At 37.2% G+C, this 13,745-nt stretch overlaps 1 protein-coding gene and 1 long non-coding RNA gene across 2 annotated transcripts in view; one reads left to right on the top strand and one right to left on the bottom strand.

Moving 5' to 3' along the window:
* The window catches only part of LOC128029388 (cadherin-10-like), a 32,452-nt gene extending 19,280 nt beyond the window's left edge, over nt 1–13,172 (top strand). The window contains exons 8-12 of the mRNA XM_052617151.1: nt 9,914–10,050; nt 10,152–10,273; nt 10,437–10,545; nt 10,730–10,981; nt 11,714–13,172. Coding sequence (XP_052473111.1) covers nt 9,914–10,050; nt 10,152–10,273; nt 10,437–10,545; nt 10,730–10,981; nt 11,714–12,204 — 1,111 coding nt within the window. The 3' untranslated portion in view covers nt 12,205–13,172. The remainder of the gene's footprint in view (nt 1–9,913; nt 10,051–10,151; nt 10,274–10,436; nt 10,546–10,729; nt 10,982–11,713) is intronic.
* LOC128029393 (uncharacterized) lies at nt 1,107–9,124 on the bottom strand. The gene is made up of 2 exons (XR_008187371.1): nt 7,688–9,124; nt 1,107–7,310 (listed from the first exon to the last, which is right to left on the bottom strand). It is a non-coding gene; the product is annotated as an uncharacterized LOC128029393 (long non-coding RNA).
* Nucleotides 13,173–13,745: the final 573 nt, after the last annotated feature.

Consider the following 13,745-nt stretch of genomic DNA (forward strand, 5'->3'; position numbering starts at 1 on the left):
AGTATACAACAATACCCTGTATATCAAGAGTCAAAAGTTATAATAATATTCATATAAGAACAAATAATATAATAATAATCATATTTGAGATGAATAAAACCTGAGAGAAGTTCAAAGTATTCAAGTGAGCCCGGAATCAAAGATAAAGAAGGTGAGAAAAGACTAAGTCCAGCTAGAAGGGTCTAGGCTGAACTCAGTCTGAGCTGAGGAAGGAGGGGTTTGCACCTCCTTATGTAGTCTCTTCAAGCAAAGAGTCTCGTGATCCAGAAATGAAGTCATGTCTCAAATAGATAGAAAGACATTGGTCATATGCCTCTGGTCCATATAAAGATACCAGATGAGCCTTGCAGTCCAGTTTAACTTCCACATTTTAGAAGATCAACAGATAGTTGTTGCCTTTGGGTGTTGCTCAGCTAAATGCAGGGTTGCAAAGACCTCAGGAGATATTGTATTGTATAGACCTCAGGCTGTATTGTCTCCCTTATCAAAAACCCACAAGGATCAAAAATAACTCAAAATACAGACGTGTGAAGCCAAAACTCAGACAAACAGCGTCATAAGCGCAAAACATAAACGTTCTGTGAGACTAGATGGAAATCTACATCTTTTTGTTTTTCTATTTCTATATTAATACAGAAGTCTTCTAAAGTCTAAAGTTCAGCTGAGGCCTTCGGAACAGACTGTCCTGTACTTTTAAGCACGTAGCAAATGCACACATGACAGAAGTCAAAAATTGGGTTACACCAGTCCCCCACTCGAGTCTTGACAAAAAGACTCGCACCCAAAATCCTTTCCCTTGAAAATAAGATACATAATAGTCAAAGGTAACAAATACATATGCAGAAAAATAAGTAAGTAAAACATTTCAGATAAGCACTTAATCGTGTAAGCATAAAGGAAATATAAAAGTGAATGAATCTTTTCAGGTAGACTGTAGATACCTCTTTAACCCCAGCCGCGTTAAAGTTGACAGGAATTCTTCACCAAGCTGATCAGACGAGGAGCACTAAAAGCATCCGACCCCTGACCTCACCTGGACTTTTGCTGGGTCGAGGACTTACTACAGCATACCCTTCTTTCCATCTCTAAACTTATCATCATACTTTCTCTTCTTAATGGGTAGCTTCTTAAGATATTTGTCCTTATCAGATTGGGGTATCATGTCGCAAATTTCCAAACTTTCGTTGATCTTTTTCAACATCTCGTATCTTTCCTTACCCTTCACCTCTAATTCATACATTTCTTCATCATTGCTGACAGCAATAGGAGTAAAAGAATCTTTTTGATCAATAATCTTGTGAGGCATCTTGATGTAGGGATTTGTAAATCTATATATCAGCTGGTAGATGAAAGCACAAGTCTCTCAGATGATGTAGAGTTAGCGTGCGATGTGATGACGATGCGTCCAGTTCTTGGGATCAAACACTGATGTCCAGCTACGAGCACAGCAACCACTCCCGAATCGTCAATGAGCTGCACTGTTGCAGAAGTCACACCAAAGGGTCACCCTTAGAACCAGTCGTGTGGTAAATGTACGCAGGATAGGTTCCGTATCAGCATGCACTCATACCTGTTTAGTTTTAGAGTAGTAGGAACAGAAATATGTGGAAACAAAAGAACACAAACACAAACACACACACACACACAAACATATAATGCCAAAGCGAAGCGACAAACATTACATATAACATTTTTACACACACACGAACAAGGACACAACAAGACAGATAAAACAACATTAATCACAATTGTTACATGTAAACATTATGGTTTTCAGTTTCATTTCATCATTTTATAAACAAATATATACATTAGATCCAGGGGAACTCAGCATTGGAAACCTGGAGAGAAGTAAACAATTAATCATTAATCATTGTTCGTCCTTAGTAGCAATTCGTCTGATAGAGCTTACACCTGTTGGACAAATTCACGGTGAAAACGGTATCATTAACAACCTAAGGAACAGATATGGTGAATTTTGGTTAATTTTGATTCTCTGGAAGCAAGTGAACAATCACTAAATAAATAATCGATAAATGAATCAATCAATTCTTACACTCCTGACATAAGTCAGACCCTCCATCACCTCACAGAGGTTGAAAACAAACATTGATTACAACCTTAATTTTAGAAAGGGTACCCTTAGTCTATAAAAGAAAATCTATTGTGCACTGAGAGATATTGTTAGTATAAGCAAGCTGTAACAGGGGCTTCACTTGTGCAAGATGCTTCCATCGAGTCAAGCCTGGCTCGATTTCAATGAGTAGAGAGAAAAGTTGGAGTAGTCAGCAACACTGAGTAAGGACCTTCATACCTGGAAGACATTGGACCTAAATTCCCTATTTCTGAACCATTACTTTGTCCCCCACTTGTACAGGATTTTAGCCGTTAAATTAAATGCAGCAGTCTTTAAGTCTCCAGCATTTTGGACGCTGAGGGCACTGAATGGGCATCCTTAAATGCGCATGATGTGTACCCATGATCAGAGGGTACAAAAATAAAATCTACCTGTCAATGTGTAAAAGGTCCTCGCGGGCGAGGACTGTGGCTTATGATATCATACCTCTTCATAATCGTGGCTTTGTTTGTAAATGATGGATATATCTGGACAGTCTGTCCCTCACAGTTTGTAACATCTCTGGTCAAAACCATGTTTGTTGTAACATAGTATTAGTTTTATGAACCCCTTGGTGTGCAATCCTGTGGTATAGATCAATTAATATCTGCTAGGCGGAACACCCTTTTCATTTAGAGCATTAATTCCTTCTTCAGTTAAAATAGCTTCTAACCTTTTTGACATATTTCATTATCTTCATTTGTGTACAATTTAGATAGGGTTTCTGATCCTGCACAATTTGGATGAACAGGGAAAATTGCAGTTACCTCTCCAAGTGATGCACCCTTGGCCGCCTCTCCCGCAGCCTTATCAGCTAGCGAGTTTCCTTTTGCCCACCAATCATTGAAACTACTGTGACCTGTAACCTTGCAAACCGCAACACTGTTAGGTGAAATTTTCTCGCACGTTTCAAGAATTCAAGAATTCTTTAATAATGGTTTGATGACTTATTGGCATACCGGCGGTGGTCAGATAACCGCGACGTTTCCAGACAGGGCCATAACTCCGCACTACATGATAACTGTAGGCACTGTCAGTAAAAATATTCACATAAATGGAGCTATTTTCGCTTGCAGTTAATTTAAGTGTAAAATTTAAAGCAGCTTTCAAAGCATGCAGTTCAGCGATCTGAGCACTTCCTCCCCGTAGCGACCCTTCAGCCAAGACTTCGCCCATCCTCCCCTCTACTACCGCCCAACCTGTGTAGCGTGATTCCCCCTCATAAAAGCTGCTGCCATCCACGAACATGTCCATGACATTTGCAAATGTCTAATTTCTGACGAAATGTCCTCTGTCACAAGTAACCACCACAGCACAGTCATGTGCCCTCCCTTCGTTCTCCATCAGGGAGGCAGGGTTCGTCCGGTTATCTGTAACAACAGTAAGCTGAAGACTCATTAGAGCAGTTTCCCACTTAGCCCGTCGCTGATTTGAGATCGATTTCACCTTTGTTTCAGGTAGCAAATGTAAAAAGCGATGTGGGGTATGTAAAATAGTCTGGTTGTAGCCGACGATGTGCTCGGTGAACTTCAGTGCCCACTCTGCACAGTCCAACGCCATCAAGCATGGCATCTGTCCTTTCATAGAAGAAGGAATCACAATCGAATAATATCCAACAGTTCCAAAACTTTTGTCACCTTTATGCTGTCCCAGCACGCAGTTGTAAGCATTCTGGCCTACATGTGTCCAAATGTGGAGTGGTTTTGGTCATTTAACAGGAGAGAGGCTAGTGCGGATTTGAGAAGAGTGAAAGACTCAGCCATGTCTGCTGTCCACTCTAGAGGGGAAGCACCCGGAAGGCCTTCCTTAAGACCCTCGGTTAGAGGTTCAGCCAAATCAGAAAAATCAGGGAAATAAACCCGATTAAAATTAAATAGCCCCATTAATGATCTTAAACCAGTAACTGTGGTTGGCTTCTTTAACTGTAGTAATTGTTATGACCCGATCTGGAAGAGGTCTTTCTCCCTCACGACCAACACTCTGACCTAAAAATGTAATAATGGTTGAAACAGCTGTGCTTTCCCTTTGTTTAGATGGAAGCCAGCCTCTTGAAGTGCTCTCAACAAGAGAGTGAGTACACTCAGATGCTGCACCTTATTTGGAGATGTAAGAAAAATGTCATCACAATATTGAATTATAACAGACGGCACGCACGATTCTTTTAAAATGGTTGAATGATTGGCAACAATGGGGTTGCTTTGGTGGTCACAGCATTCAATGCGGTATAGTCTATAGTAAGCCTATAGCTCTCATCTGGCTTTCTTACAGGCCACATGTGAATCACATTGAGAGGCACATCTTACCACAATCCCTTTCTCGAGCTGGGTCACAATTGCCTGTGCCGCTCTCTCTTTCTCTCCGAAGAGGATACTGGAATACTGGAGGAGGTGCAGGACCTGAAACATTTAGAGGTTTAATTCTGCAAAGACCAACATCAAGTTTAGAAGTTGACCACAAATCTGAAAATTTCTCAGAAAAATATTGTATCATTGGAGAGTCAGTAGACTCTTTCTCATTTGCTGTAACAGCTCCAATGTTAAATTTAGGAGTTCAATTTTTCTGACGACTGGAATGGGAACTGGCAAAAATTGACTAACTATTTGATTTAGTTAATAAAATATCTGCTTCTAATTTCTCCAATATATCCATTCCCACTACAGTGCCAACTTGACTTTCTCCAACCCAGAATTGCACCCGAAAGGGTTTGCTTAAGTGGATAAATTATTAAGGGAATTAATTGAGACTGTGTGAAAAGACTGCCATCAGATAATCCTCGAAGAGTCATGTGTTTATTTGTAAAATGTAAATTGGAGTAGCTAAATAAATATGTAGCTATCCTGATCTCAAGTGCTTTGGTCAGCCTGTGGCATCAGCAGCTTAAGCTGTGCCTGCATGTCGACTTCCTTTTCTCTGCATCACCTCTATTTTCAGAGCGAAGCCGAAGGGGGGGGGCTACTTTGGTAGCCGTCGCTGTTGCTGAAAAGAGGAACCTTTTAAAACATTTTTAAAACCCTCGCTCTCCATCTCGCTCAGGGCACCTATTTACGTAGTGGCCTGTTTCCTGACAATTATAACAGGTAATTACAGAGACAGAGGGCGATCCAATCGCATCATCTGCTCTTTTCGTTTGGTCAACAATATCTTGAGCTCTGGTTCCCCACGTGTGCAGTGTGTAACAGTATATGAGATTTCAAATCAACAGCTTCTTTCGTAGCAACAAACTCTTTCAAAGCTCATGTGAAATGCTCAGTATATTTAACAAAGGGCTCGTTAGTGCCCTGTCTGATCAATGTTACATTAGTAAAAATTTGGATTCCCGATCCAATCACATGCTGTACTTCAATACGCAGTTCGTTAAATTAAGTAGCAAAATCATTTGCGGTTGTAATTAGTACAGTTAGATTTCATAATTGGCAGCGTGTTTACAATGCTAGGTAAATCACGCACACCAATAGTTCGATAGACCCCCACTTGGCCACCTGCTTATAGCATGGTAACCTTGAATATAATTTCACATATTTGCCCCACTCAGCCTCAGCTCTTCCAAATTGCCAGGAGAAATAACAAACTGTATTCACAATTCTCAGAAATCTGTTACATTTCTGCCAGTTATAAATGTCATCAATCTTAGGAGCTTTGCCTATATCGGCTCTCGGCTCCTTTGTTACAAGATTTTTAATAAATCCCACATATCTTGTATCATCTCTAGCTGCTTGCGCTAAATTATAAACCTGTACAATTCTACCATTTCTGTCTGTCAAAAGCCCTTTGACTTTCCTTATCCATAAACAACATAAAACACGTGCCTATTTCTTCTGTTCTTTGTGATCAGTAATTTCCTTCAACCTGTTAACTGTCACCCCGTCCCGAATACGGGACGCCTGCGCCGACTACACCACACCACAATCAAATCAAATCCAATCCTGACAAACTATATACCATTGGAAAAGTCCAAGACTCTCAAATATATATTTTACCAATATTCTTCTTAAAAGACTATGTAGGAAAAGTAATAAAATTCATTTATGACAAGAGTACACACTCAGAAATCTACATTACAAAAGAAGACTTCCTCGTTGCCTTTTTCTCTATCACATTTCATAAATCATCAGAAGTGATATATCACTTGAAAACATAAAATCTCAAAATTCATCCTTTAAATCCCATTTTAAAATCAGACAATTACATTACCATGTAAATGGCCCATCAAAATCATGTTACAAAATATTTTTGGTCATGAATTGTAAAATTTTAGGTTTGTATTATGCAAATTCAAGTCTATCTTCAAAAACGTGAGTGACCGTTAAGGGGTCAACACCCATTCACTCTATCTGCGTGGAACCGAAATCTCTCTAAATCCATCTTTAACCATTTTCTGTCTTATTTCTTCTACATCACATATTCATTTGGAGTTTCTTTTATTTGAACAGGTGCCATTATCTCATGTGCTGACAAATCCAACAAGGAAAAGGTTTATTCAATTCAGATACACTTAATTAAAATTAATTATTTATCTTAACTTATTTTTACTTATCTTTACTTATTTTACTTAATTCCTTTACTCATTCTACTTAATTTCCACCCATTTTTACTTAATTTCTACTTATTTTTACTTAATGCACCGTCTGACAATTTATTGATCTAAATTTAGTCGCAAGGTGGGGTTCTGTTTGTGTTGAAAACTGCCAAGTCTAATCCCAGAGACTATATCCAAAAACAAGAGACGGCATTCAGACCCGACCAGCACGCTGTAAGTAAACCCTCACAGCGCGTGTCTCAAAATACTGTTGCATTTTCGGTTTAACCCAAAAGTGCTCGCAATACACCCCCGGTAACCCCGCAGGATGTAAAGCGCAGATATTTATCCACACTACCAGTAACCCTCAATAGTGAACAACACATTTAATGCCGCGGATCGCCGTCTCGTCCCCCAGCGCGCGCTGATTTTTCAAATACGGTTAAACCACCGTCTACGGTTATACCACCGGCTATGACCCAGGCTCGTTCTCTTGCTGCAGTCAAGATTAATGAACGAGGTGGGTCCACAGATATATCTCCTAGACCCGGCAGGCAACACCACAGAAGCCCATAAAGAGAAAAGGATGAGCTACTCACCTCTCTTTATTTTGTCTTGCGTTGCATCACAACTTAATAAAATGAAAACTTCAACGATCTCCAGCGGGTGCCTCCAAAACTGATGCAAAAAATGAGACTTCAATCCTGGTCAGACGGTGGGGTGGTATTTTAGTATGCAAATTTATTCAAAGAATATAGGAAATGAGAATACAACTCATAACTTGCAAACAGATTAGTAAGTATTAAAAATCAGCTTCAAATATAGAAAATACAAATCCCAAAATTAATATAGTTTTAAAAGCAATCCATGTATGATGGATGTTGCCCAATTAAAAGTAATACAAAATGCATTACAATATTCAAAAGTAATCAAGATGTTAAAAATAATAATACAAAGTATACAACAATACCCTGTATATCAAGAGTCAAAAGTTATAATAATATTCATATAAGAACAAATAATATAATAATAATCATATTTGAGATGAATAAAACCTGAGAGAAGTTCAAAGTATTCAAGTGAGCCCGGAATCAAAGATAAAGAAGGTGAGAAAAGACTAAGTCCAGCTAGAAGGGTCTAGGCTGAACTCAGTCTGAGCTGAGGAAGGAGGGGTTTGCACCTCCTTATGTAGTCTCTTCAAGCAAAGAGTCTCGTGATCCAGAAATGAAGTCATGTCTCAAATAGATAGAAAGACATTGGTCATATGCCTCTGGTCCATATAAAGATACCAGATGAGCCTTGCAGTCCAGTTTAACTTCCACATTTTAGAAGATCAACAGATAGTTGTTGCCTTTGGGTGTTGCTCAGCTAAATGCAGGGTTGCAAAGACCTCAGGAGATATTGTATTGTATAGACCTCAGGCTGTATTGTCTCCCTTATCAAAAACCCACAAGGATCAAAAATAACTCAAAATACAGACGTGTGAAGCCAAAACTCAGACAAACAGCGTCATAAGCGCAAAACATAAACGTTCTGTGAGACTAGATGGAAATCTACATCTTTTTGTTTTTCTATTTCTATATTAATACAGAAGTCTTCTAAAGTCTAAAGTTCAGCTGAGGCCTTCGGAACAGACTGTCCTGTACTTTTAAGCACGTAGCAAATGCACACATGACAGAAGTCAAAAATTGGGTTACACCATGCAGTTATCAAAGTACAAGTATGCTTACTTGTAAACACAACCTTAAACAGGCTTGCAGATTTAAATCCATTTAGAAATGATGAACAACCAGCCAGCCAATGATCTAACAGAAATTAATAGCTGCCTGTCAAACAAAAATGATAACAAACCGAATTAAATCCTTCACTGCCACACAGGCAAATGACAAATCGCTTAATAGCCGAACTAATTATTATTAAAGTGTCACTCACAGTCACAAGCCTAAATTCGCTTTAACACAGTCCTCTTACATTTACTCTTCAAAGTAGTGATTAAAACGTAGCGTTAAATTTGAGGTAGAATTTTTGGCGGTCGACAGAAGCTTTTCACCAAAGCAAAGTGTGCATTTTACCGTTATGTTCTTTTCTTTTTCGTTGACAAATTGAAAATAATGTGCGTACTTCCATAAACCAAACGCTGTCCTCTCTGCTATCTTGCCGGGAGTTCGAAAAAAAAAGCCCCACACACACACACAGGGTCAGGCGCAGGGCACAGACGCATCACAGCCATTGACTTTACGATCACAGAGCTTCGGCTCCGCTGATACTGTACATCCGCAGGTGGCACAGTAGACCTAGGACTACTGTCTGACAAAAAGCAGGCTGCAGTCGGGATTTTCCTTTTCTTAAAATAACGGATTACTTTTTTTAAAAAATAACGAAGTTACTGATTACTTCCGCACGAAACTAACGCGTTAAGTTACACATTTCCGGAAAAAAGTAATTAGAGTACTCTAACGCGTTACTTTGTAACGCGTTACCCACAACACTGGAAGAGAGACGTGCTTGAAAAACAGTTTAGAAGGGTGAAAACAATCTAAAAATATTATTCCTTTTCTAAATAATGAAAGTATAGTTATCTACTAATAATTATAAAGAAATAAATCTGGGTTTACCGATGCAGATATGTTAGAAACGATGCATCGCGATACAAAAGCCAATTTGAATCCGATGCACACTTTTTAAACCGATGCATCGCATCTTTAACTTTTTAAGCCGATGCACCGAGCGAATCGGGGAATCTTCCCATCCCTAATATATATATATATATTGTGACTTGTGCTTAATAGGTAAAAATAATACAACATATGAAGTAAAATTTACAACAAGAAATAAATTTCATTGTGAAATACAAAGTCACAATTATGATTTGAAGTCACCATGATGAAAAATAAAAACAGATCAATTAGGCAGAACATTTTAAATAAGCCACAATTCATTTAAAGTAGGTAAATTGCAAGAAATGTCATTTTTTGAAATCTAAAAGTTGCAGGAGATATAAAGTTACAAGTATGAAAAATAAAGTGGAAATTATTATTTATTTATTTATTTTATTCATAGACTGAAATGGGCTTCCATATGATTCTGTATGGTTATAAAACAAACAGATATTTTATAATAATAAAAAAAAAAAAAATTAAAACAATTCCCTGGCAGATGAACTTTGTCTAATCGAATCCAGTTTATAATAAATGTTATTGAATGCCACCCCTTCTTCAAACTTCAGGGAATATCAGTGACTGTTTCAGCTATTTTTGTTTCTTTCTTAAACCTGTCCATAGATATGCAATAGATGAACACACAGACCCAGAGAGACTCTACCACATCGACCCCAAGAATGGATCCATCACAATTATTAAATCTCTTGACAGGGAAGTGTCAAAGTGGCACAACATCTCAGTCCTGGCCAGTGAAATGAGTAAGTAAATACATGCATAAAGAAATAGGCGATGACACATCATATATATATTTATATATACTGTCTGCTTTACATTGCTTTAATCTATATTATTCTTCTAGATAACCCTCATCAAAGAAGCCGTGTTCCTGTATTGATAAAGGTTTTGGATGTGAATGACAATGCGCCAGAATTTGCCATGATTTATGAGACATTTGTGTGTGAGAATGTCAGAGCAGGGCAGGTATTTATAATTTATATTTGCTTTTGACTGTTTAGCCATAAAAGTGAAAAAAAAAAAAAAAAATAAAACAAAAAAAATATATATACTAATAAAAATATGATTGTTTTTTATATACAATGCAGTCAAGTGCAATGCAAGTTCAAAATCATGTCTACCATTCCAGCACATACAGACTATCAGTGCCATCGACACAGACGATCCTCTTGTGGGTCATAAATTTGTATTCAGCTTGAGTTCAATGAATCCAAACTTCACCGTCTTTGATAATGAAGGTGAATAAATCTTTCCTTTGACATTTCAATCTTGAATCTTATGGAAAATGCATGTGTTTAATCTTCTTTTCTGTTTTGGCACCAACAAAAACAGCTTTATTTTTGCTGTTGTTTGACTCAGCATGAGATAATATCTCCAGCTCTGACTGTTTGAATGTTCTCTTAACCCCCACCTCTCCCACAGATAACACAGCCAGAATCCTGACCAGAAGAAGTGGATTTAACAGGCGTGAAATGAGTGTCTACTATCTGCCGGTAGTTATCTCCGACAGCGACTACCCCATCCAGAGCAGTACCAGCACATTGACCATTCGTGTGTGCAGTTGTGACGCCACCGGCAACATGCGCTCCTGCAGTGTCGAAGCGTTGCTGCTCTCTGCTGGCCTCAGCACTGGGGCGCTAGTGGCGATACTTCTTTGCATCCTCATCCTGCTTAGTGAGTTTATGCAGACAGCAGGGTTTTATCATTTGCATCATAGCCCAAGGCATCATTATTATAGGTTTATTTATTTATTGTATTTTTTTTATTTTTTATCTAGGTGCTATATATATATGTATGTATATGTATGTATATGTACATGTATATACAGTACGCATGTTTAAAAGTGTAAGTGTAGTGCAAAGTCTAGTGGTATTTTCTCATTTAATGCAAGTGAATGTTTCAAGTTTGAAGTATAACATATCTATACTTTAATAGTGATTCATGCTGAAAATTCTGAAAAAAAAACTTTTTGTTTATAATATATTTGTTTGTTATTTATTTATTTTATTTTATTTTTTCTTTCCTACTTTTTAACTATTAACCGTATGGAGAAAATACTTTATTTCTAAAATTAGTTTGGTGGGTTCTGTTTTAAGTCATGAAAATGCATTTAAGTTTAGTTAGTTTAGTAAAATCTGAATGTGAGCTTGTGGCTTTAAGATTACTAAATGTCCTGCATACATCACCAGAAAAGTATGATCTTTAACCAGAAGATCCATTTTGATTTAAAATTACAAGTAAAAAAAATAAAAATAAAAAAATAAAATAAAATGCATGCATGAACAAATCATTCTCAATAGGATCAATAAATTCCATTAAAAAAATGTAAGATTTTTTAATTTTCATTTCATGGAGACTTTAACAATGATAACACTAGCACATGTCTATCTCTTCACTCTTTTCCAGTGATTGTGGTGCTGTTCTCAGCTCTAAGGAAGCAGAGGAGGAAGGAACCGCTGATCATCTCCAAAGAGGACGTCAGGGATAATGTAGTCAGTTACAATGATGAAGGTGGCGGCGAGGAAGACACGCAGGCCTTTGACATCGGCACGCTGCGCCACCCAGAGGTGATCGAAAGCAACAAGCTGCGTCGCGACATCATCCCAGAGATGCTGTTTCCCTATCACAGACCTTCACCCATGAAGGAGTGCGCAGATGTCAGAGACTTCATTATTAGCAGACTGCAAGAAAACGACACAGATCCTTCCGCGCCTCCCTATGACTCTCTCGCCACTTATGCTTATGAGGGCAATGGATCAATTGCTGAGTCACTGAGCTCTCTGGAGTCTTCTGTGACTGAGGGAGACCATGAATATGATTACCTCTCTAACTGGGGCCCGCAGTTTAAAAAGCTTGCTGAAATGTACATCGGGAAGGATACGGGAGTTGCCAACTAGGCTGCCGTTCAGTGACATTCATATTCTCTGTATGTACGCTCGGATCTCATGGTGTGCTCTGAGGCATAACTTGAAAGAAAGAAAGAAAGTCAAGGATACTTCACAAGTCCTCTTTCTTTTGTTTTCTACCAACATAAGTTGAATTTCGCTTTTATGATGGGATTTTTTTTTGTGGACGGTGTTGTGGTAAGGTGATTTTGTGTTAAAAGGAGAAGTCATTGTGATTTAGATTTTTGTCCATAAAAAAAAAAAAAAAAACCTTAACTGAGGAGCAAAATGAATGGATGATTTTGTGACTTTCAATACATGGACAGTGAAAAGACTGCCTTCGTCTTATAACAGATTGGAAAGGACTCTTCCCTGTTCCTCTTCCTTTGATGATGGTGGAGTATCATTCATCACAAATCACGTTTTTGGTTTCTTGACGTCATTACAAAAATAATTAATGAAAAAAAATATTAGGTTTCTTAAAATTCTACAAATGCATTTTTTAGTTGCTAACTAAAAATATATAAATAATTTATTAAATAAATTAATTAATGAATAAATAAATAAATAAGAATGTTTTAAAATAATTTCTCCAAATTACTTTCTTTGTTGAAACACACACAAAAAAGTAATTTTGATTCTCTTTTTTATTCAGTTACAGTGAATGGGAACTGAAGCCTTTAAGCTTCAAAAAATATGCAAAAACGTTATAAAATATATCATAAAAGGTGCTCCATAAAACTTTTGAACTATATTTCATGTCTTTTTAAATAGTTTGATGCTTTGTGTGAGTGTAAATGTGAGTTAGTCTTTAAGAATTTGTGTCATATTTTCAGTGAACTGACTGATTCACTTCACAAAAATGGTTTAAATGAATCATTCACAAATTAGATTGATCTGGTTCCCAAAAATACACGCTGGCTCAATATAGGAAATATTATTTGTGAATAATGTTAAAATGTTGGTGTATATCTCACCAAAAAAAAAAAAAAAAAAAACTTTAATAAATAAATAAATATATATACATATATATATATATATATATATATATATATATATATATTGTTTTACTTCAGAAGTCTTAGAATTTTGCACACTAGTTATGTATGGATTTTCTTTATATGTTGCTTTTGCTACCTTTTTAAATCTTGAGAGCTTCAGATCTCATTCATGGTGACTGTATGCAACAGAACAATTAAGAAAGTTTGAGAAAAAACTTAGAAAGGTTTGGAACAATGTGACTGTGAGTAAAAAATTAATAAAAAAATAGGATGTTATTTATTTTTTTTAATTTCTTTGCTGAACTGTCTCTTTAACAGGACTTTACATAGAGGAATTTCTGTTATATTGTCATTATTTAAATGTTTCATCACAGACTCTGCCTCTCTACGCCGCTTGCGAAGTGTTCTCTTGATGAAACATACTTTCAGCATTATCCTGACAGCACTGAAAGCATACAAAGGAACAGAGGAGCATGTCCACATCTGTTTGAGATGTAGTTCAAATCAACTTTATTTGCTTGTGTGGAGTTTGCTTAATTTGCAAAACTGCAG

The sequence above is a fragment of the Carassius gibelio genome, chromosome A2 (assembly GCF_023724105.1).
Source record: "Carassius gibelio isolate Cgi1373 ecotype wild population from Czech Republic chromosome A2, carGib1.2-hapl.c, whole genome shotgun sequence".
Classification (NCBI taxonomy): domain Eukaryota; kingdom Metazoa; phylum Chordata; class Actinopteri; order Cypriniformes; family Cyprinidae; genus Carassius; species Carassius gibelio.